This window comes from Panicum virgatum, chromosome 6K, assembly GCF_016808335.1.
Source record: "Panicum virgatum strain AP13 chromosome 6K, P.virgatum_v5, whole genome shotgun sequence".
Classification (NCBI taxonomy): domain Eukaryota; kingdom Viridiplantae; phylum Streptophyta; class Magnoliopsida; order Poales; family Poaceae; genus Panicum; species Panicum virgatum.
In genome coordinates this window covers 10,356,675-10,379,401 of record NC_053141.1, presented here as the reverse complement: position 1 = coordinate 10,379,401, position 22,727 = coordinate 10,356,675, and the positions used below count along the sequence as shown (strand labels likewise).

The window sequence follows — 22,727 nt, the reverse complement described above, 5'->3', positions numbered from 1 at the left end:
CCCGCTCAAGGAGCACCGACCGCCCCCTACATGTCACCGCTGCCGGCCAATGTCCGCGCCCGTCAGCTAACCCACGTCCGCCTGTCGCTGCACGCTGGCCATCCCCTGCCCGCGGCCCCATGCGTCGCCGGCCGCCACTACACGCCGGTCGTCCCCTAACCGCAGGCCACTGTTGCTCGCTGATCATCACCTGCCTACGATCCCACACCCGCCGGCCGCTGATCTTCTGGGGGGTTCAAGGGGCAAGGCAGCGTGACCGCGCGAGAGAGTGGCGGCCAGGTGTAGTGTGGGAGGGTTGGGGATTTAGGGTTGAGTGGAGAAATTTATGAGCCATTAATGGACCAAAATTGTATTAAGCTTAAAATCGTGTCGTGTTCTGCCGATGTTGTGGCCCAAGCATGGCCCGACTAATCGGGTTGGCCTGAGCATGGTCCGACTCATCGTGTCGTGCCAGCGCACGACACTATAGCTATTGGGACCGGGCCACGCTAGTGTCGTATGTTGAGCCTCGTGCTGCCCATTGGGCCAGGCCTATTTGGCCATACATAGGTCTGATGTTGGTGTGCCTTCCTGCTGCTGCTGCTCGTTCCAAACAATGGCATTCCTTCCTTGCAGGGGTCTGCGTGTGATGATGGATGCGGTGCGGTCAGCCAAAAAAGAAAAAAAAAACACCACTGTGTTGAATGTCATCAGTCAGACGGTTGGCCCAGAGAAAAGAAGCCCGTACTGTCTTTCAAAAAAAGAAGCCCGTACTCATTTTTCCTTGAGCCCACCAAGAGAGGATTAAAGGCCCAGCGTCAAGAGACCTGGCTGCAGGCCCAGTCACTCCTCTCAAAAAAAAAAACAGGCCCAGTCACCGTTGACATCATCCCTGCGCGGAGCCGCCGCCGGCCGTCCTCGCCGGCTGGTCCCCGAAACGGCGAAATCCCTCAGCGGCCACACAAATGGGGGGAGCTAGCACGGCGAAATCCGACGCATCCTGCGCGGGGGCCGTCGGCCGCCTAGGCACACCGGCACGTCTCGATCAGCCATCGGCAAGAATGGAGCGACCGAGCGAGCCGATCGGGATAGTTTACTGGTCAGTGGTGACACTGTTGGACTGTGACCAGCGCACGCCCCTTCTCGGTGATGGCCTTGTTTGATTCTCCTAGCGCACACAAGTCAAAAAAATAAATCTTGTATGGAGTGCTAAATGAAGTCTATTTGTAAAAAATTTAGATATAGTTATAATTTTTCGCGACGAATCTAATGACGGTAATTAATTGATTATTGGTTACAGTGATACTACAGTAATCATCCTCTAATCACGCGGTCAAAGATCTCATTAGATTCTTCAAGATTCCTAGCGCAGAAATTAATTCTAAAATTGGTTTTGTAAACTAATTTTATTTAATATCATAATTAGCTGTCAAAATTTTCTAGCACTCACGCACAGAACAAAAGGGCCGATAACCGGGGAGTCTAACGGCCATCGGGATATTTTAGTGGTCAGTGGTCATGAGTTCTGAAAGAAGCGTACGCTGTTACCGGAGGATGCGATGCGAGTTCGTACTGCATCGTCTTGTGCTGTACTGGTAGTCCGGTAGACAGGTGGAGGCGTGGCTTGGGATCTGTCTTCCTGTATTGTGCTGCAGGCTTGCAGCATGTCAGCCTTGATAATTTCTAATGACGGATTAATTAGGTTTAATAGATTCGTCTCGTGATTTTCCGTCCATCCGTGTAATTAGATTTATAATTAGATCATGTTTAGTTCTAATTTTTGGATGAAAATTGCCACAATAATTTTTTTCAAAAAATATGCTAGCCTTGACAATTTCTAATGAAGGATTAATTAGGCTTAATAGATTCGTCTCGCGATTTCTTGTCCATCCGTGTAATTAGATTTATAATTAGATCATGTTTAGTCCTCCTAATTTTCGGTTGAAAATTGCTACAGTAATTTTTTCCAAAAAATTTTGGGGACTAAACGCGCCCTTCCCTAAAACAGAGGCCTCCGATGATGGCTGAGTTTATAGGCCTAGGCTTCTAGCCCTCTGGCAATGACTTTAGGATGCACAGAGAAAAAAAATGAATTTTGTAGGAATACACGAGAACTTAATTTTCTTTCGTTCTGTAGACAGAACATTCCCGCAGCCTGAGCCCTGCCCTGATGCTTATCACCATGCAAATTAGGGGAACAGCATTACTCCTTTGGTCTTTGGAGATACAACTTTTGTATATGGTCGTAACAAACGGAACAACGCCACGATGATCATCGTCAATTCCCTCTTTTCCACCTACATATCTCAGCATGTGTGTGCATCTAGGATCGTTTATCTGTCGCGACACCCAAACTGTCAGGTAGCACACTAGCACTGCTGTTGGCTTTAGCTTGTTGTCTCCTCTTGTCTGTGAAGGGTGTGTTTAGATCCCCAAACTTCTACAAATTTTTCAAATTTTCCATCACATCGAAATCACATCGAAACATTAAATATAACAAATGATCCATGCATGGAGTACTAAATATAGTTAAATAAAAAAAACTAATTGTATAGTTTTGATGTACGTTGCGAGACGAATCTTTTAAGCCTAGTTAGGTCATGGTAGGACAATATTTACCACAAACAAATGAAAAAGTCGAGCTGGTGGCCGGTGTGTGTGGTTCAGGGTTCTGATCGGCGGGCGCACGGGGCCGATTGCAGTTGAACCCAATCTGGGTTGTTGGGGAATCTTCTCTTGGTGGCGGACCGAGTCGAGCCGATCGAGATTGGCTCACGGAGGGAGTTCCGCGGCACGGGCTGGAGCGCAGGCGCCGTTTGAGCTCTGCCGGAGCGCGTCCAGGAGCCCAGGCTGCCGTCGCCATCGCACCAGAGCTGCCTTTGCTTGCCTCTGCATCGCACCAGGTCAGTAGTAAGCTCTTCCTACCTTTCGAATTGAATTTCAACACTATAGATTTGAGGAGTGATTATGTTCATTATCCTGTAAAATAGGATGGATTCGAATACTTCTTTTGAGTGTCCAGAGACTTCAAATCACGCAATATGCTCTGAACCATCTAGCAGCAAAAGTCGTCAAATTTTAGCACTAGATGATGATGAACATGATAAATTTGTTTTATATGACAATGAGGATGAGAGGTTGTATCCAGACGTGGTTGAAAGCTATCCAATGTTGGCACTAGGTAACAGGCCTGCACAATTTGCTGACACTGATGAAGAAGAGGAGGAGGAGAACAATGACATGGGGATGTCTGGGCACGAAGAGGATGAGGACAGACTGGTCATTGAATATGATAGGGACAATCCATCCTTAGAAGAAGGCGCCATATTTCCATCCATGGTTGATTGTCGGAATGCACTTGCTACTTATTGCATTAAGGGTGAATTTGACTTTGAAATTGACAAGAGTGAGCCAAGCAAGTTGAGAGTGCATTGCACATACGAGAGGTGTAGATGGAGGATGCATGCTTCTTTGATGAGAAATAGCACACTTGTTCAAGTCAAAGTGAACCGTTAGCCTCACACTTGTCCAAGTACGGAAAGAAAAGAGACATTGAAGGTAGCCAAGAGCAGGTGGTGCGCTGAAGTTATGGCGGATTGGGTGAGAGATAACCCATGTATTGGTCCAACTGCATTGATAAAGAATATACATGAGAAGTATAGAATCAATGTACCTTACATGAGAGTGTTGTATGGTAAGGAAATGGCTCTTGATAAGATTTATGGTCCGTGGAAGGATAGTTTTAAGTTGATTTACACATTCAAAGCTGAAGTGGAGAAAGCATGTCCAGAAAGTGTTGTAGAGGTTGACAAGCACACGGTGACCTACAAAATGAGAAAGGAGACGATGGAGAAGGAATGCTTTAGAAGGGCTTTTGTTTCATTTAAGGCATGTTGGAAGGGCTTTTTAGATGGTTACAGACCATATTTGGCAGTGGATGCAACTGCATTGAATGGAAGGTTTAGAGGGCAGTTAGTAGCTGCTTGTGCAATTGATGCACACAACTGGCTTTTTCCAGTAGCTTATGGTGCGCTAGAGATTGAATCAGAAGAGAGCTGGACATGGTTTCTTCAGAATCTACTTCAGGTTATTGGGTTTCCACATGGACTAGTTATACACACAGATGCTTGCAAGGGTTTAGAAACTGCAGTAGAGAAGGTGTTCCCTGGAGTGGAGCATAGAGAATGCATGCGTCACCTAGCTGCAAATTTTAGCAAGATCTTTAAAGGCAAGATATTTGATGACAACCTATGGCCTGCATCATTGACATGCAGCCTCAAGAAGCATAATTATCACTTGAGGCAATTGCATGCAGCAAATCATCCAAAGGTGAAGAACTGGTTCGAAAAGGGTCATACAAAGTTATGGGCAAGAAGCAAATTCAATGAAGTATGCAAGGTAGACTATGTAAACAATAATCTTGCCGAGTCTTTCAATGCGAAGGTTAGAAAAATCAAGGGGCTTCATTTGGTGGAAATGTTGGACAAGATTAGACAGATGATTATGGAAAAGTTTGAGTTGCGTTAGAGAATTGCAGCTGCAAAGTTTGTTGGCCATAAAATAATTCCATCTGTGATGAAGAAATTACTTGCAAAAACTAGAGGTTTGAAGATGACAATGATAAGGCGCGCACCATTTGAGGCAGAGGTGACAACCAAGGACAGAGAAAATAGGGAATGGAGGTACCCTGTAAACTTAGAAAAGAAGACATGTAGTTGTAGGCAATGGCAAATTTCTGGGTTGCCGTGCATCCATGCCCTGTTCTTCATTTCTTCATTGCGTGGTTCGGCTGCTGAAATCGACCAATATGTGGATGAGTATTATTCTGTCGCTAAGTTTAATGCAACATATGCTGAGAATGTTCCTTCTATTGAGTCACAGTATAAGTGGGACATCATTAATCCAGGATTCATTCTCCACGCTCCATTGCAGACAAGAGCACCAGGAAGGCCAAAGAAGACTAGAATAAGATCAAGTGCAGAGGGCACTGGACTTGGCCCTAGGAAGCGAATATGTAAAAGATGTGGAGAATTAGGACATTTTGCTAGCAAATGTAAAAATGCAGTTGATCCATCTTTTGGAGAAGATCAGCATTGGGGTGCAGAAAATGCAGTAGAGCCAGAAAATGCAGTAGAGCCCTCCAGGTATTGTAGGTTTGCTTATTTTGTAATATTTAACTGTCGTGAATCAATAATAATTTGATTTGTTGGATAGGAAAAAGAATGCACCTAAGCAGAGGAAAAAGAAGGAAGGAGAAGACACTATTGCTATAGTGCCACTAGCTGAGCCCTCCACTCTTGTTGCACAGCAGAGGTATTGCCCTTGTTCATTTATTTGTTGTGCGCTTGTTGCACTACTATCATGAATGAATAATTCATTTTTATTGGTCATTTATTGGTTCTACAGGAAAAGGAAGAGGGGAAAGGAGGTGGTACGCCCAGCTGAAGACGGGAAAAGCAAGCGTCCTGTCCGATCAAAGAAGATGAGGCAAATTCTGGATTTGTAATATTTCCATATTTCTATGTGTGGTTGAACCCAGAACTAATTGTAATATTTCTATGTGTGGTTGAACTATTTGTGGTGCAACATTATGTATGCATATTTTGAGCCTAGGACTTGTAATAATTTGTAATATTTGCGGTTGATGATGAAGCATCGTTGTTTGTCTGGGGCGGAAGATGGTTGTAGCTGAAACATGATGGCTAGCTTGTCTTGATGACGCAACAGATTGGTTGTCTGGCGTCAGTTCTTTCTTCGCAAGCATTTTGAGGAAGAATTGATGTAACATAGGTTTGCAGAAAAGAAAAGGAAAAAGGTTTGATAATGTGTCTTTAGTTTGGTTTAAAGAAGATGACAGTCAATTAATGTGTGCCTAGTAGTCTACCTAAAAAGATTAGTGGAAGCCTTTATCGGCGTTAAGGAATAATGAAGATGGGTGTAAAAGACAGACCAAGATCTATGAGCGCTGGTTATTAGCATTTTCCACACGCTAGCAAGTCACCAAGGAGCATTTTCCAGTGTTAGCCCAGCTAATGCGGATGATCCAGCAACGGCAACTGGGCCTCGTAGGTCCACTCGGCCCAAAGTGCCAAATTTCTATTATTAAGTATTTGATAATTCATTTAATTGATAGAAATTGGTTATTGTGTAAGAAAATTATATTTCTAGATCCTAAATGAATAAATACCCTATATGAATGTGTGTACCAAATTTCAAATGAAAATAATAAAAAACGTAACCTATATAGTGCAAAATAGGGAGTTGTAGTTGAATGTGTGAAAGATATACGAGATGTATTCAATTTGTGAACACTTTAACACAAAATATCGTAAAATCATGTGAAACTTTTTTTGTCATGCTTTTACTATGATGCTATGACGCCATGCCAAGTTTCAGAATTTTCGGACCACATTTTCATATTCTTAATTTTTTTTAAAATGGCTTCCAAATACAAGCTCAAAATATAGTACCTAAAATAGTTGATTTTTGGAAATTTATTTTGTATATGATGTACATTTATATTTTAGTATCAAAATATAATTTTTGGTGGTTTTTTTGAACTTTGGTTGAGGTACCTATAGTTCAAATTAGCTACTTTTTTCAATTTTGGTAGGATTTACATGGTAGCATAGATCATATAACTTATTGCGTCATCCTTGCACAAAGTCTGTTACGTGCCTTAGTGGCCAGTGCCAGCAACCTTGTCCATCCCTGTCTCGAGAGGGGGTAGGTTCGAGCCCCCCTTGCCTCAAAAAAGAGGCCTTTTTGGCCCTTTTTTTGGCTTCACTATTATCGCAGCGGCAAGGGGTGGAATGGAGCTACGTACTAACTCTATGCCACAACCAAAATCAGGGGTGGAATGGAGCTACTTACTGCACGCAAACATCAACCCAGTATGTTTTAAGTTCATTACAAAATATGTGTACGCATGCAACAGATCACAAATGAAGGACCTTAACATATTTAAGCTAGGTTGAGGAGCACTAGTGAACTTCACTCACCTTTTCACTCCACTAGTGTCAGCACAGCAGAGGACCCTAAGCAGAATAGCAATGCTTTTAGTTCAAACTTACCTGGAACAGAGCACACCACTTTTAACTCCCAGATTCCGTATCGATGGTCTACCATGTATCATGACTTCATGAGTTCTACCCGGGTTGTTATATCATGTATCATGTAAGCAGTACACAAAAGGTTACAGTAATGTGGTAAAAATGTTTGTTATGCGCACATAATCAACAAGCAACTATTAGGCTTTCCTACCAGCTAGATTAGACAGAAACATCACCAATGCTTTGCCATGTTATAGATATACTATAACAAACAGAAAAAGATAAGAAACCAAGTGCCAAGTGATGATCTTCACAATTCTTCACGAGACCACATCATCACAAGTTCACAACCATCAACAGAACTATACACTTCAAGACTCATGTTGTTTACAGGATTATGGACAATTAGATAATATAATGCTGCAGCAACAGCCATACCAGCAAAGTCTCCTTTATATAGCTACAATTTTGGAGAATACATAGTGATTACAATTTTGACCTACAATTCTAGTGCTAACATCCATAGTTCATCATAACAAAAATCAAGCCGATAAAAATCATAAAAGCACAAAATGCCGCCAAAATGTATACATGCAACACTTCTTTTTTTTCAATTCAATAATTCTGTTGAGGTTGCCATTCATCTTCTTCAATTCAACGGCAAGAATGGACAAATCAGCTCTACTTGCATCACATTCTTCTCCAAAATTGGACACCATCAGTTGTGCAGCAGCTTGTTCTTCCCCAAAATTGGTCCGTGCCTCTTTCATCGTACCATTCAAGCGCAACGATTCAATGTACTCGTTGAGCCACATAAAAAAGTTGCATTTCTTAATGATCTAATCCAGCAAAATAACATCAATTAAGCTAAAATCACATGAAATCGACAAAAAGAAATGAATGGTAAACCAAAATCGACAAAACAAGCACAAACCTTTCCTGGTTGTGCCTTGCTTTCGCACTTCACGAACTCCCGACCATAGTTTCCATTCTCTGTTTTTTTTGTTCTAAGCCGCACGAGCGGCTGCAAGCGGGAGCAATCAGGGCAGCGGGTGAGCGGCACAGGGCCGTAATTGGGCCAGCCATGTACTCCCTCGGATGAGCTGCTCGCACGCGACATGCTCCCTGAAGCAGCGAGGCCGGCAGGGACGGCGAGCGCACAACAGGCCGGCGGGGACAGCGAGGCTGGATGGTGAGGCGGCCGGTCAACAGGGCCGAGTAGAGGCAGCCGGCAGGCAGGTCGGTGGCCGAGGGCTCCTGCTTGTGGTCGGGCAGGGGGCTCTGGTGCTCCGAGAGCAAAGGCGGGTCGACAGCAGCGGGAGCTCTTGTGCTCCTGCCCACGCTTGAGTAGAGCTCGCGCGGCGGCCGAGAGCACCGCGCTCCGGCCCGCACTCGACTAGCCCGCGCTCCAGCAGCCCGCGGGGACGGTGCCCAACAAACCGCGGGGATGGCGAGAGCGGGGGACAGCGAGTAGACCGCGGGGACGGCAGCCTGGGCTCCTGGATGCGCTCCGGCAGAGCTCAAACGGCGCCTGCGCTCCAGCCCGTGCTCGAGCAGAGGAAGCGCGGCGGCCGGTCGAGGCCGAGTCGAGCCCAAGCTAGATCGCGCTCGTGCTGCTGCAGCCCCGCGCTTGAGCTGCACGCGCGGGGATGGGGCCGAGCGGCGGCAGGAGCGGAGGCCGGCGGCGGGCGCTCGGGGCCGACCAGCTGCAGGCGCGCGGCGCGCAGGGACCGGGCCGAGCGGCGGCGGGAGCGGAGGCCGGCCGCGGTCGGTCAGGGTGCTGCAGCAGGCCCGCGCTTGGGCTGTCGGCCGGGGCCGAGCGGCGGCGGCAACGGAGGCCGGCGGCGGGCGCTTGGGGTCGACCTGCTGTAGGCGCGCGGCGCGCGGGGACCGGGCCGAGCGGCGGCAGGAGCGGAGGCCGGCCATGGTCGGTCAGGGAGGAGCGCGCGGGGACGGTGCAGTGCGGCGGCGGGAGCGGAGGCCGGCAGTAGTCCGCCGGGGACGAGCGGCGGCGGCGGCGGTCCACGGGGACGGAGCCTCCTCGAATCGACCAAATGGGATTGGGTGCCTGCGATTTAGTTTGGGTGCCTGCGATCTAGGGTTGGGTGGGCTGATGTGTGGGCCCCACGCCTTGGTCCCACCTGTCGGGGCGCAGGATGGACGGAAGTCTTCCGTGATGGCAAATCTGAGCACAAATTTGAGGTGGAGGGGGAAAACTGAGGAGGAGGATGAACTAGGGGGAATACTGAGGAGAGTGGCTAAACTAGTGGGAGAAATGTAAATATCCCTATTTTTTTCCCCTCTCTCAACCATGCAGTCGAATTAAATAAGCAGATCTCGTGCAAGCTGCAGCTGACGAACAAGACAGACAAGCAGGTCGCGTTCAAGGTAAAACGAATCGTTCTCGTGATTTCCTCAGGCAAAAGCTATGTAAACCCTGTAATTGCGCGAAAATGGCAGCGCTGGGACTGAAATTCGCGCAACATTGTGACTGTAGGTCAAGACAACGAGCCCGAAGAAGTACTGCGTTCGGCCGAACAATGGCATTGTGGCACCCCGGTCCACAGCCGATGTTGTTGGTAATTTCGTGAATCAATCAATTATCCTGACACAACTGGTTAGGCCTTAACATCTTATACGTGCGCCCTGCAATTATTCGATTCAGTTACAATGCAAGCGCAGCGGGAGGCGCCACCGGACATGCAATGCAAGGACAAATCCCTTGTGCAGAGCGCCATTGTAGCCAAGGAGATTGTGCCAAAGGAAGTCACCGGAGACATGGTATTTTGCGGTTCAGCATTTATATTGGCAGTTTTCTGTCTCTCTTTTTTTTTTGATTTAGTGGCAGTTTTTCTATATACTATATAGTCAGTAACAGCATTCCTCTCCTCTTCACTAAAAAAAATCGTACGTGTTGTTTTTGTAGTTTACCAAAGAATCAGGCAATGTAGTTGATGAAGTGAAATTGAAGGTTGTTTATCTCACGCCGTCCACCCAAAGCGAGGGATTTGAGGATGGTTCTGCGGTCAGTTTGAATTATCAAGAGGTATAGCTATGATCCTGGAGCAATTGTTCTATAGTTGACCACCATGCTTGTTAGCAATATGTGCAACTGTTAACTGTCTGATGGAGTAGTTGCAGTTATTTTCGGCAACTGCCAAACTGATAAGCTATTCCAGCGATCATCAATTCTACCTGCTGTCAACCTTGAACTGAAAGTCGATCTTTATTTGCATGAAGCAAAAAAAAAACTAATGAACAAGAAAAAAAATGGAAACAAAAGAAACTAAAGAACAAGAAAAAATATGTCTGAGGTGAACCTCTTTTTATATAAAAAAAAGCTGTATCTACTAACAATTCTAGATGTTGTACTATTGCAGACTTGACATATTGCTCTGAACTAGATAAAGCTAACCATTGTTCTATAATATCACTTGAGCTCATTCCTGTATTGGTCAGCCACTGCATGCAAACTAGAGAAGATTCATAAATTAGAGATGGCATCTAAGTTCAAGAAGAAGAAGAAGTTGACGTGGAAGATTTCTTCTCTTTTACTTGTTTCCGAATGATATACACTCCAACTAACATGTCTAATAGCATTCAGCTTAAGCCTATAACATTTTTTCGAACTGTTTATATATATTGGACGTTATAACTGACAACAGACTTAACTGTATTTGATCAATTTTCTCCTCACAGTTGATGTATGCAGTCTTTTGATTATATCAATAAGCTGTACCGCATAATTTTGGTTCATTAATTATTGGTCCTTTATCTGTGTAAATTTAGATGTAAACAGAAGTTAATTGGTTGTATTTTCCTATGGTACTCGCTAACCATTTCATGATGCTCACATATTTTAGCATTTCTACCAATACCGAATTCTTCAGCATTTCAACAAAATCTTATTAACAAAGTGATTGAGGCCTTAATAGGTGTCCAGTGTCCTAGATGCCAGTGATATATTGAGCCTTGACATGGTTTATTTATGTCTTTGTAGCCATTTGCTTTGATTTCGAAACTGATGGAGGAGAAGAATTCTGCTGTTGAACTGAACAACAAGCTTCGGCAAGAATTGGTTAGTGTTTTTTAGCTTATTACGAAAACAGTTAATAAACTCAAGTGCATTTTTTCCCTTTGACTGTAGGCACTACATTCAGATTTTTGCGGTTTTATTTTCTAGGCTAGACAAAGTAGTGGTATTGATCTGTTGTGCGCTTCCTTTCCTGTACATCTGTGTTACATGGGCTGTCTTTGTTACGAACCCTAGTTCATTAGGGGGATAGAGAGGATAACCATTGCCAGGAAGATGGCCGGGCAAAGTCGGCATGGAGGGAGACTAGAGTATTTGGAGGATTTGGATTTCTTTCTTCATTGCCTAATAAAAAGAGATACAATCTCATCCTTATATAGATGGGCTGACTTGACTTAAGAAACTCTGACTTAACCCTTAAGAAACCAATCTCTAAATTTAAGGAAATAACAAACCAATCTAATCTAACCTTTCCATTACTGTTCGCGGCGTGAACAGTACTTCCTACCCATGACATCTCATCCCTCCTTCGAAGACAGCTCGCCCTCGAGCTGTGGTGGTCTGGTGGAGGCCACGGTTACAGCCCTTCATAGTCCCCTAGTAGCTCTGACCTGCACGTGATGCTTGTTTCTCCTGGATCCCATGGAAAACCACCAAACTTGCCTGCAACCATCCAGAGCCAAGACCAAGAATGTACAGATTTACTAACATGGAGCAGAACGACGACTGGTGGCTTCGTGCGGATGGTTGTCGGAGCAGCTCCACCCGTGATCGCCTGTCTACGCAGAATGACGTCCTGCTGCTCCGAGCAGATGGCCAGCAGCACCGCAAGCACGAGTCCTCCGACGATGTTGTCCCTACGCGGAATGACGGCCAACAGCTCCCAGCAGATGGCCACTGGCATGCCGATTTGAAGGAGTGCCGCCGCCACCTCCGACGGATGGAGACAGGAACAATCTGTTCGCTTGCTCCTGTGTAGAAGCCGCGCTCGCTGCCTTGCGAGGAATCCACGCGCCGCCGCCTGTAGCCGCACCGCCGCTTCTTTACGCCGCAAGCTCTCCTTCAACTTCAAGAGTACGGTTTGGATTTGTGCGCAACATTCCCGTATGTCGACACACAAATCCTTCATCGATGATAATGGATCACCGGCAGCAGAAGCCATGGAATCAGATCGAAACCAAAGCTAACTGATACCAGATGTTATGAACCCTAGTTCATTAGGGGGATAGAGAGGATAACCATTGCCAGGAAGATGGCTGGGCAAAGTCGGCGTGGAGGGAGACTAGAGTATTTGGGGGATTTGGATTTCTTTCTTCATTGCCTGATAAAAAGAGATACAATCTTATCCTTATATAGATGGACTGACTTGACTCTTAAGAAACCCTGACTTAACCCTTAAGAAACCAATCTCTAAATTTAAGGAAATAACAAACCAATCTAATCTAACATTTCCTAATATCTGGACCCTATTACTGTTCATGGCGTAAACAGTGTACTTCCTACCCATGACAGTCTTTGTATTTCCTTTGGCTTAATGGTCTTTCATTATTTCCATAAGTTGAGAACTACATATCTATCAACTAACCTGTGCCTATTCATATACTCCCCCCATATAAAGTGTTTATTTGAATCAAACATCATAATTTTTGTCCAACAATTAAATCAAATTATATGCCTGTCTACTGTACAGAAGTTGTATCAATAGATTCATATTTTGAAGTGCTCTTAATAAAGTGCTGCAAGAGAAATTAAAGGTCGAAATCTGCTTTTAAGAACTACTACATACCAAAATCTGCCTGAAATAATGGCCGGAGGGAGTACTGCTGTATTGCTTTCTGCAACAATGATATCTGAATACTTGGACCAATTTCAGTGGTAGTACAGATCTGAGAGCTCGTCGTCTCCTCGACGGCCGCCGGTGGAAAACGACGAGCGCCATGCCGGCGCCGGCGAAGACCGCTGTGCTCTTCAGTAACCACTGGATCACTGGATCCGATTATCTAGCACGTCTCCTTTCCCTTTCTTTTCAGCTGCTGCCGTTCCATTTGCCATGGACAATGGAGGCCGGGGGAGACGCCGTCGCCGAGCCTGCGCAAGCGGCGCCGGCCAGGGACTGGGCGAAGCTGCCCCTCGACGCCATTGCGTCGGTCTTCGCCAGGCTCGGCCCCGTCGACATCCTCATGGGCGCCGGACTCGTGTGCCGCTCGTGGCTCCACGCGGCCGAGGAGCCTTCCCTGTGGAAGCAACTTGACATGGGGAGCAGCCACCACAACGCCGTCAAGGGGAAGTACAGGTCCGGCGATGCTGCAGATGTCTTGTGTGCCATTGCGGAGAAGGCCGTGGACCGCTCCGCCGGCCAGCTGGAGGTGTTCGTCGGGGAGGAGTTTGTTGATGATGACCTGCTCAACTACATTGGGGGCAGGTATGATCTTGACTGTAGTATTTTCTATTCCTAGTTGTTGCTTGTTTCAGTCGGCATTTCTCTGCAATCTTTATTGGTACAGAATCATTTGTTTATTGCCAACACTAGTACCATTTTGCAAACGTGGGGTGTTTTAGCAATGGAAACTCTTAGGAAACAAAAAGAATAAGAGCGCATAATTTATTTATTGAGATCTAAAGCCTAGTCATTACTTGTTTCCTGCACTCAATGACTCCCATCATTATTGGGATCTAAACCCTAAACACACTGAAAGTCTGAAACACTACAGTGTCTTCAGGAATAGCGGTGAGTTTTCTAATTTGTTGTGTTCAATTCCACCTTACATACAAATGTGGTCTTTTGTGGAGGGGAAACAAAGATTTTCTTCACATTTCAGTGAAGTTCTAATGAGACTTGGCCTGGTTTTGGGTCACGTTGCAAAGAGTTACTTAATGTAGGAAATCTGACTATTTTTGTGTTACCAACGCCGTGAATCCTTGATTACTGCCAGAGCAGAAAGATTTGTTGCTTTGTTAGAAGTACTATATTTGTCAATGGTGCCATGTTAGGAGTTCTATCTTGGTCAATGGCCTCTAGGCTCATGTTTCAAAATATTTGTCCATTGCAAAGAGTACGTGCAATCATTGTAAATAATGGTTTCCTCTAGTTGAAATGCATTTCAAGAGAAAAATTGGCATTCCCTGTGTTTGAAATTATAGAACTGTCATTTCATCAAAATATAATGGTCGCAAGCATATGCATGTAAGTTGGTGAGTGATGTTTTCACTCTGTATCCTATTTATCATCATTTGTGTTTTCTGAGTAGCACCCATCATATAACTCTCTGAAGATATTAATGAACACCGCAGGCAACACAAGGTCATTTCACTTTACCATTCCGCTAGTTTCATGTGTATTTGGTGTTCCTAATCGGAAAAATACAATTGAATTCCCTGGCCTACAATTTGATGTATACTCTGGTTCCCAGGGAGCCTAGCCTGCCAGCACTGCCCAAGGTGGTGGTGGCCAGGGACATGGTTGCCCAGCACGTTAGCGCCCTCAGTCAGAACCGCACATGGTGCAAAAAAGAATATAGAAGGGCAATATGGTCAATTCACCTGCCAAATACAAGGAGAAATACTAGAAAAGGGAGAAAATACACCTAATGGCAAGAAAATACACCTAATATTTGTATATTGAGCATAGTGTTATCTTTGCAGGGCACCATCTCTTAAGAGCCTTCGCCTCATATATTGCTATGATGTCTCCAATGAAGGGTTTGCAGAGGCGATAAGGAAGCTTCCTGCTCGAGGAGCTTGAGCTTTCACGTTCTAGCAGAGTGTGTGGGCAGGAAGTGTTTGAGGCTGTTGGAAAATCATGTCCACAACTCAAGCGCTTCATACTCAGTAAACACAGTTTCTTCAGTATTGGATACAATAAGGATAGGGAAGCCCTGGGGATAGCAACTATGACTGGACTACGCTCCCTGCAGATCTTTGGCAATATCCTCACCAATGCAGGGCTGACAGTAATCTTGGGCAACTGCCACCACCTGGAGTCCCTCGACATACGCTACTGCTTCAATGTTGAAATGGACAACACTCTCCGAGCAAAGTGTGCTGGTATCAAGACACTGAGGCTTCCTGATGACTCAACTGATGATTACGAATTCATAGTTTCAGTTCCTGTCTGGACTGATGACTCCCAGAGACAAGAGAATAACTATGATGATGGCTACACGGGGTCTGATGTTTACTATGAGCTGAACACCCATCTCGATTACGGCGATGATTTCTATGATCCTTCCAACTACGTACAGATAAAGAGGATGAAGCTAGGATGATCCTGAGGGGTTTGTGGGCGCACATGAAATGGAACATATCTGCATGCGGTGATGGAAGTGCCTGATGCCTATCTCAAGTGCTCAAGTTTCTGCATATTTTGTCTTCAGTGGGCGCTGTCCATCCTTCATTCCTTCTGCTGGTGCAATGGATCGTTGTGCTGGGTTTTATCTGTCACGTATAGTGCTGGAATTAATATTGCTAGCTATCGTTCTGTAGTGATTTATGTTCTGGATACCATTTTTATTTGTTCACAACATTGTTTGGAGTCTTCCGTTTTTTTCCAGTTCCCCAAGTCTGCATGGCAATGTACGCCTACAGTGGAAACAAGGTAATGTTAATCGGATTATGCATACCTATGTGGTGGTGCGAATGTCATTAGCCCAGACTCGGACCTGGAGAGCTACTCTATACATGCATGCTTTGTTTGACTTTTACTCTGATAGCTGCTATTATATCTGGCTTGACGAAGCTGAACATCTGCTGTTAATCTCCAGTGCTTTGACTAGTTTGTGCATCTTCCTAAAATGAATCACGTGTGAATGTTGTATTGTTTAAAAGGCGCAGTAAGGCGAGACGACCCTTCCGGACGCCTTGGCAAGTAAGGTGAACGGCTAGGTGGCGACGCCATACAAACATCTTAAAAATATAATACAACTAAAATTCAGAAGCTAATTAGTTCTTAATATTACCAATACGCCTAGGTGAACAGTTCTTTTTTCCTAAAACCATCTTTGAAGATCTGTTTGCCTTCACTGAATTCCTGACTATTTGACTTTGACTACATATGTCACACCCGGTTTAAGAAAGAAACTGAATGCATCTCATATGTGCGTCAGGATCAGTTTACACACATACGATAGATTTATAAAGCGAATATCATCACAATGCATAAACAAAAGAGAGTATTAAGAATTTTATTACATGACCGAATGTCTTAATCTTAAGCGAATAAATAAACGTTTATAGAGTAGTAGCAGATCTCTAACTTCACAGACAGATGACTGGGAGACATATGCCTAGAAATCCTCAAAGTCTTCTGAGTATACCGAGCAGTTATCTTGGTCTGAGCAGCAATTATGCAAGAGTGAGTACTCTTATGGTTGGTACTCAACAAGTGGTAGAGAAAAACTATAATACATGCATGGCCAAATCAAGGAATAGCTGACATGGTTTAACTGCATTAAGCACTTTTAGTTGACCAAATTTTATTAGCAAGCATTAACTAAGTACAAGTTTAAACCATTAACTCACAAGATAAGCATATAACAGATCATCATAAATACATAACATCGATTTAGATCATCTTCAAGTTCAATTATCATGTTAGGGTCCATGCCGCTTAAGACCGTGAGCATGACTGATATATCAGTTTTACACTATGCAGAGGTTGTATACTTTCACCACAATTCGTGTAAAAGTTCAAAAAACTTTATACCCAATTTACGTTGTGTGGGCCAAGCATAATATCACACTTCCGATGTATGATTGCATAGGAACGTTACGAGACCTTTACAAAGATTCCCCAACCTGTGAGAACCCACTAAGGTTTCAAGCCAAAGCGGCCATAACACTTCCTAATAAGAGTGACGCCTTAGACAGTCTACACTACTTAAGAGGACAGAGCTATACCCAACGATACATCCCCTCTTGCCCTTTCGGTAAGATTGTCACAAGCTAGAGTTTCTAATTAATCAGTCAAGACCAGAGCCATATGGTATTGTGGTTGTACGGTTTTTCTGGACGGTTCTCCATATTCTGATTAAAAATTTAAACATATGATCTTAATTATTTAACATTAACCATCAAGAACATGAAGTAACAAGCGTAGCATTTGTCTCATCATTAACCAACCATAACCCAAAGTGAAAGCATCTAGCAAAACTACTCAACATAAATTAAATAACCCAAGTTTGATCTAGGAACGGGTAAACAAACTAGTCATATCATTAATCGGAACCCACCATATTATAGACACATGCATGCATATAAAGTAAAGTAAATTTAGTGAAATCTCGGGGTCAACAAATATGATCAAGGGCCACTTGCCTTCCTCAAAGTGTTGTTGCTGGTCCGGTCCTTCGATGCCTTGGTCTTGCTGCTGCTCGAACTATGGATCGTCTAACACACCACAGCAAGTACATACAAGCAAAAAAATAAACTCGATAAGAAACAGTACACCAATCAATATAATCAGAATAAAATGAGGTTACTAAATTATTATACACGATGCAATGCTTGCATGAGCGCAAAAATCATCGAAAACGGAGCTAAAACGATCAAGTTAGAGCTAAAACAAGGTTTTAGGATTTGACTACGAAAAACCTAAAAGATCAGGGTTTAAACCATAAAAGAAAAGGGTTGTTTTATAAATATTTTTGAACTGCAGAGGACGGCGGGTTTATTTTACAAAAACTGAGGGGCTCTTTTGCAAATCAGGCACGGCTGACCTGGTATGGGCTGAGTTTGACTCAGATTGGTTTAGATGTAGGCCATTGGATGGAGATCGGACGGCTCAGATTGGCTCGGGTGGAGAGGACGGCGGCGCAGGTCACCGACGGCGAAGCTGGGCGGCGGTGGTTCGCCAGCATATCGCGTAAACGTGATTCCGGGCATGATTCGGCTCATGGTTTGGACGGGGAGCACACGGGGGCGACGGCGAACGCGTTTGCGAGGCTTGCACGAGGTGCAGAAGGTGAGCGCGTGAAGGCAAAGGAGAGGGAGAGAAGGGATTGGCGACCTTTCTCACCCCGACGCGAAGCTCCTGGGGCGGCCGAAATCGACAAGGAAGTAGTGTGAACAGCGGCGTGGCACGGAGATCTGAGATCCCAGCAATGGCGGCAGCGGAAGCTAGGGTTTGCAAGTGAGGGCGGCGGCTGCGACTTGATGCGGGTCTACGCGCCCATTTATAGCTCGAGAGAAGTCCTTGGCGTGCGTGCCAAGGCGATGGCGGACAACGGTAGGCATGCGTCGGCTGGACTCAGGCTCGGCTCGAGTCCCGGTCAGACCCAAGGTGGAAGGGAGTCCCGACAGGCGGGGCCCGCCTGGCGGTGAGGATGAGAGGGAGAGAGTAGAGTGGGCCGGGCTGGGGAGAAAGTGGGGGTGGTAGGGTGTTTTGGGCCGCGGAGAGAAAAAGAAAAGGAGGGAGAAACGGAGTGGGCTGCACTGGAAGAGATGGAGAGAAAAGAAAAGGGTTTTGCATTTTCTTTAAAGAGATCAAACACATTCAATTTAAATTCAAAGAATTGAAATTCAAACTGAACAACAATCGATAAAACCATGCAGTGCGGCATGAAATGCACAAACCTATTTTCCTTATATTTATTTTATGGCTAGTATTCTATTTAATTCATGATAAATGCTCTAAACACAAGATAAAATAAATAAAACCTATAGCGGAATCTTATAAAACCTTATGGCGGATTGGACTTGGCATCTCAACGGGAGATTGGACATGACGTCTCTACGGTGGATTGGATATGTTAGATTGTATTCATGGGACCTAAAAATCTACAAATGTGATCTCACAAAATTTGTTAGTCACATCGATTATGTTGTCACTCAATCATCAAAATCACAAACAGTGGCCTAATGAGACTATGTTCCTTACACCCACGGACTCACTACTGATGCTCGGAAGAAGTTCCTCTACAGTAACTGCAAAGGGACTACCCTCACTGGCGTGTGGGATCCATGCCCACTGGATATGCACATTAGTGAGAGTCCCCTTGTCGTTACTGCAGAGAAGACTCACCGCTAATGCTCACACCCACGTGCCTATGTCATCGACACTTACGTACTGTGCACGTCTCATGTGAAGAATTGAGAGGACGAGTTCATCCTGTATGATGAGGGAACATTTCTAGGGACAAGCTGCCTTAAGCTGTCGGAGTCGCCAGACCTCGATGGAGTTTGTCAAAACAAACGAGTGGGAAAATATTGTTTAACACTGTTCACCTATGCATTTGACCCAATGATTGATGGAGTCGACCCTGGTTTCATTTTCTGGTTTCCTCTAAAATGAACTTGTACCATGTATTCCCAAACCAAATAGTACTATACAAAAGGATTCACTCTATCCATTCTACTGCATCCCATCAACCAAATACGCAGTCTGAGAGTATGTTATTGCTAGATCTTAGGTACAATTTTATGACTTTATGGAGCACGTATTCCATACTAGAAATTGTAGCACATGAATGGGTATAGTGTCCACAAATAAAATCACTGCAGCCACAGCTCAAGAGCACATTTTTTCTCGACGGAGGTCAGTCTCAATGAGTGTTTCATGAAGGATTTCATAATATTAAATACCATCATTTTTGCTAACATGGCAAAGAGAAGAGTATGGAGTTTCATAAGATGTGAAGAGAGTTTTATTACTATGAAATTTATCTGATACCGTTACTTAGTTTTCAATAAATAATTGTGCTTATAAAACTCGCACTAACATTGGTGCGAGTGAACAACGGCGGTCAAAACCACCACGCCAGGGTCGCCGCTGATCGGTGAAGCTGAAGCACCTGTCCAACTCTTCACATTAACTCGGGTTCCAGAGGAGACCCAAAGGTTTGGTGCGCCTCCTTAAATTCCAACCCAGCAGGACGGATCCATTCACAGAGCAGACCTCCGAGAGCTCGTCTTCTCCTCGACGGCCGGCGGCGACGAAGGTGAGGATCAGAGTGCTTCTGCGCCATGAACCTCTCGCACGCGCTGTGCTCTTCAGTAACCACTGGATCTATTTTTTGTTTGCCAAGGGCAATGGAGGCCGGGGGAGACGCCGAGCCTGCGCAAGCGGCGCCGGCCAGGGACTGGGCGGAGCTGCCCCTCGACGCCATCGCGTCGGTCTTCGCCAGGCTCGGCCCCGTCGAGATCCTGATGGGCGCCGGGCTCGTGTGCCGCTCGTGGCTCCACGCGGCCGAGGAGCTTTCTTCCCTCTGGAATCACCTCGACACGGCGAGCAGCCACAATGTCGTCAAGGACAAGTGCAGGTCCAGCGATGCGGGTGCCCTGCGTGCCATGGCGAGGAAGGCCGTGGACCGCTCCGCCGGCCAGCTGGAGGTGTTCGTAGGGGAGGAGTTTGTCGATGATGACCTGCTCAAGTACATTGGGGCAGGTAAGCTGTAGTATTTTCTACCCTAAAAAAACTGTAGTATTTTCTATTGCTCAACAGATTTGTCTTGCTAGGGAAAAAAATCTCCTAGTTTTTGCTTGTTTCAGTTAGCATTTCTCTGCAATCTTTATTTGTACAGAATAAAAAAAATCTAAACCCTAAGCATGGCAACACTTGTACCATTTTTCAAACGTGGGGTTTTTTGGCAATGGAAACTCGTGGAGGAAATAAAAAAGAATAAGAGTGCATCATTTATTTATTGAGATCTAAACCCTAGTCATGACTTGTTTCCTGCACTCAATGACTCGCATCATTATTTATTGAGATCTAAACCCTACACATACTGAAAGTTGGAAATACTAGAATCTTCAGGAATAGCTGTGAGTTTGGTAATTTGTTGTGTTCAATTCCAGCTTTCGTACAAATGTGGTCATTTATGGAGGGAAAATAAAGATTTTCTTCACATTTCAGTGAAGTTCTAATGAGACTTAGCCTGGCTTTGGATCAGTTGCAAAGAGTTACTGAGTGTAGCAAATCTGACTATTTTTGTGTTACCAATGCCGTGAATACAGCCAGAGCAGGAGATTTGCTGCTTATTTAGAAGTACTATGCTGTCCATGGTGCTGTGTTAGGAGTTCTATCATGGTCAATGGCCTCTAGGTTCATGTTTCAAGATTTTTGTCCATTGCAAACAGTGCAATCATCGGAAATAGTGGTTTGCACTAGTTGAAATGCATTTAAAGAGAAAATTTGGCATTCCCTTTGTTTGAAATTATAGAACACTGTCGTTCCGAAACATAAGGGTTGCAAGCTAAGCTTTTCTTACATTAGTGGGTGATGTTTTCACTCTGTATCCTATTTATCATCATTTGTGATTTGTGAGTAACACCCAGCATATAATTCTCTGAAGTTATTAATTAACACCGCAGGCAACACAAGGTCATTTCACTTTACCATTCGGATGGTTTCATGTGTCTTCCTAACCAGAAAAATACAATTGAATTCAACAGTTATTTCAAACAGTGGAATCTGTATCATGTCATCTAATAGGGATATGTTTTTTTTGCTTCTTTTATTGGATCAAATGCTTCCTTGGGTTAGTCGGTGTAGAGTAAGCTTAGTTGCTAGTAGTCCATTGCACGGGGGAAAATGCTTCTGCCAATATGGGTGGTGGTGGGTACTGGAAATGTTTTAGATCTCCTGATGGTCCTAATCAGAAATGCAAATGAATTTTATATCCTAGAATGTTCTTTCATACAGAAGAGATTCTTTCAATTTGAATATATTTAAACTACTGCACCTTTGCTTTCATCTATAATTTTGAACCTTAATTGATATACAAGTGCTATTTTACAGGGCACCATCTCTCAAGGTTCTTCGCCTTATATCATGCTTCCATATCTGCAATGAAGGATTTGTCGAGGCAATCAGCAAGTTCCCTCTGCTTGAGGAGCTCAACCTTTCTACCTGTGAGAGTATAGGTGGCCGTGCAACCTATGAGGCTGTTGGCAAAGCATGCCGAAACCTAAAGCAATTCGTAGCTGACAAAGAGTTCACAACATACGGCAAGTTCGGCCATGATGAAGCCTATGGTATCGCAACAATGCACAGGCTGCGCTCCCTCAAGATTTCTTGCGGTGAACTGAACAACAAGGCAATGGCTGCCATCCTTGACAACTGCCCTCACCTGGAGTCCCTTGACCTATTTCGTTGCTTCAACGTTGTCATGGATGGCGCAATGCGGGCCAAGTGTGCTGGCATCAAGATGTGCGTCGATCACAGCTATGGCGACATCTTCCCTAATGTCCGCTTAATTATCTGATGACTACAATCTGTACTGGGCTGTGAGCCCGCGAGCTGCATCATCAGGTCAGGATAACCCTGGCAGTGATGAATTTAGTTTTTATTTGTCATGGTGGTGCTTATCAATCTGAATCCTACCTAGTCGAGTTTTATGATTAAGTGTTAATTTCAAGGACTATGTATTCGTATGTATGCTCTTTTGAAATGGATCTGATGAGCATATTGATCGCTTGCAAACGACTTCTTGCCAGGTTTTAATGAAAATGCTTCTACAACTTGTACATGACAAAGAGAGGAGATCCTAGTGCAAAGTTCAGAGAAGCTCTTCCTGCATTGAGAGTCTCCCGCAGTCTGTTCTCTTCGGAGCCTTGCAAGAACACGTCAGGCCGAGGTCAGAGAAACCACGCAAATACGCAATATGCTGCAATTGCAGTGCAAAGCTGAGTGATTGTCACCATTCTGTTCTTTGGTTCATATTTCTCCT

The 22,727-nt window shown here is 44.7% G+C and overlaps 3 protein-coding genes and 1 pseudogene across 4 annotated transcripts; all 4 read left to right on the top strand.

The window, feature by feature from the left end:
- The first annotated feature begins 2,863 nt into the window (after nucleotides 1–2,863).
- Nucleotides 2,864–5,803, top strand: LOC120711692. Of its 2 annotated transcripts, XM_039997302.1 has the most exons (3): nucleotides 2,864–5,123; nucleotides 5,194–5,292; nucleotides 5,386–5,803. In XM_039997302.1, exons 1-3 carry the CDS (start codon nucleotides 4,555–4,557, stop codon nucleotides 5,483–5,485), a joined length of 768 nt encoding a protein of 255 aa, XP_039853236.1. In that variant the 5' UTR covers nucleotides 2,864–4,554; the 3' UTR covers nucleotides 5,486–5,803. The 2 variants fall into 2 exon arrangements, 1 of the variants encoding a protein (XP_039853236.1); XR_005690423.1 differs by lacking the exon at nucleotides 5,386–5,803 and having other exon boundaries at nucleotides 2,865–5,123; nucleotides 5,194–5,217.
- Nucleotides 5,804–8,680: 2,877 nt separating this feature from the next.
- Nucleotides 8,681–11,216, top strand: LOC120713219 (vesicle-associated protein 1-1-like). The gene is made up of 6 exons (XM_039999221.1): nucleotides 8,681–8,798; nucleotides 9,349–9,419; nucleotides 9,529–9,610; nucleotides 9,697–9,812; nucleotides 9,958–10,077; nucleotides 11,032–11,216. Exons 1-6 carry the CDS (start codon nucleotides 8,681–8,683, stop codon nucleotides 11,122–11,124), a joined length of 600 nt encoding a protein of 199 aa, XP_039855155.1. The 3' UTR covers nucleotides 11,125–11,216.
- A 1,263-nt stretch (nucleotides 11,217–12,479) lies between these two features.
- LOC120711690 lies at nucleotides 12,480–15,758 on the top strand (annotated as a pseudogene).
- Nucleotides 15,759–19,847: 4,089 nt separating this feature from the next.
- Nucleotides 19,848–22,182, top strand: LOC120711691 (putative F-box/LRR-repeat protein 9). Its single transcript, XM_039997300.1, has 3 exons — nucleotides 19,848–19,997; nucleotides 20,085–20,443; nucleotides 21,797–22,182. The coding sequence occupies exons 2-3, from the start codon at nucleotides 20,089–20,091 to the stop codon at nucleotides 21,919–21,921; spliced, it is 480 nt and encodes a 159-aa protein (XP_039853234.1). The 5' UTR covers nucleotides 19,848–19,997; nucleotides 20,085–20,088; the 3' UTR covers nucleotides 21,922–22,182.
- The last annotated feature ends 545 nt before the right edge of the window (nucleotides 22,183–22,727 follow it).

What these genes read in the sequence shown, in the direction of transcription:
- LOC120711692 (XM_039997302.1), top strand. Translation starts at nt 4,555, where the DNA reads ATGAAGAAATTACTTGCAAAAACTAGAGGTTTGAAGATGACAATGATA. An exon ending in AATGCAGTAGAGCCCTCCAG is followed by an intron (nt 5,124 to 5,193) that starts GTATTGTAGGTT and finishes TTTGTTGGATAG; the next exon opens with GAAAAAGAATGCACCTAAGC. An exon ending in ACTCTTGTTGCACAGCAGAG is followed by an intron (nt 5,293 to 5,385) that starts GTATTGCCCTTG and finishes TTGGTTCTACAG; the next exon opens with GAAAAGGAAGAGGGGAAAGG.
- LOC120713219 (XM_039999221.1), top strand. Translation starts at nt 8,681, where the DNA reads ATGGGGCCGAGCGGCGGCAGGAGCGGAGGCCGGCGGCGGGCGCTCGGG. An exon ending in GTCCACAGCCGATGTTGTTG is followed by an intron (nt 9,611 to 9,696) that starts GTAATTTCGTGA and finishes TATTCGATTCAG; the next exon opens with TTACAATGCAAGCGCAGCGG. An exon ending in AGGAAGTCACCGGAGACATG is followed by an intron (nt 9,813 to 9,957) that starts GTATTTTGCGGT and finishes TTGTTTTTGTAG; the next exon opens with TTTACCAAAGAATCAGGCAA.
- LOC120711691 (XM_039997300.1), top strand. Translation starts at nt 20,089, where the DNA reads ATGGAGGCCGGGGGAGACGCCGAGCCTGCGCAAGCGGCGCCGGCCAGG. An exon ending in GCTCAAGTACATTGGGGCAG is followed by an intron (nt 20,444 to 21,796) that starts GTAAGCTGTAGT and finishes GCTATTTTACAG; the next exon opens with GGCACCATCTCTCAAGGTTC.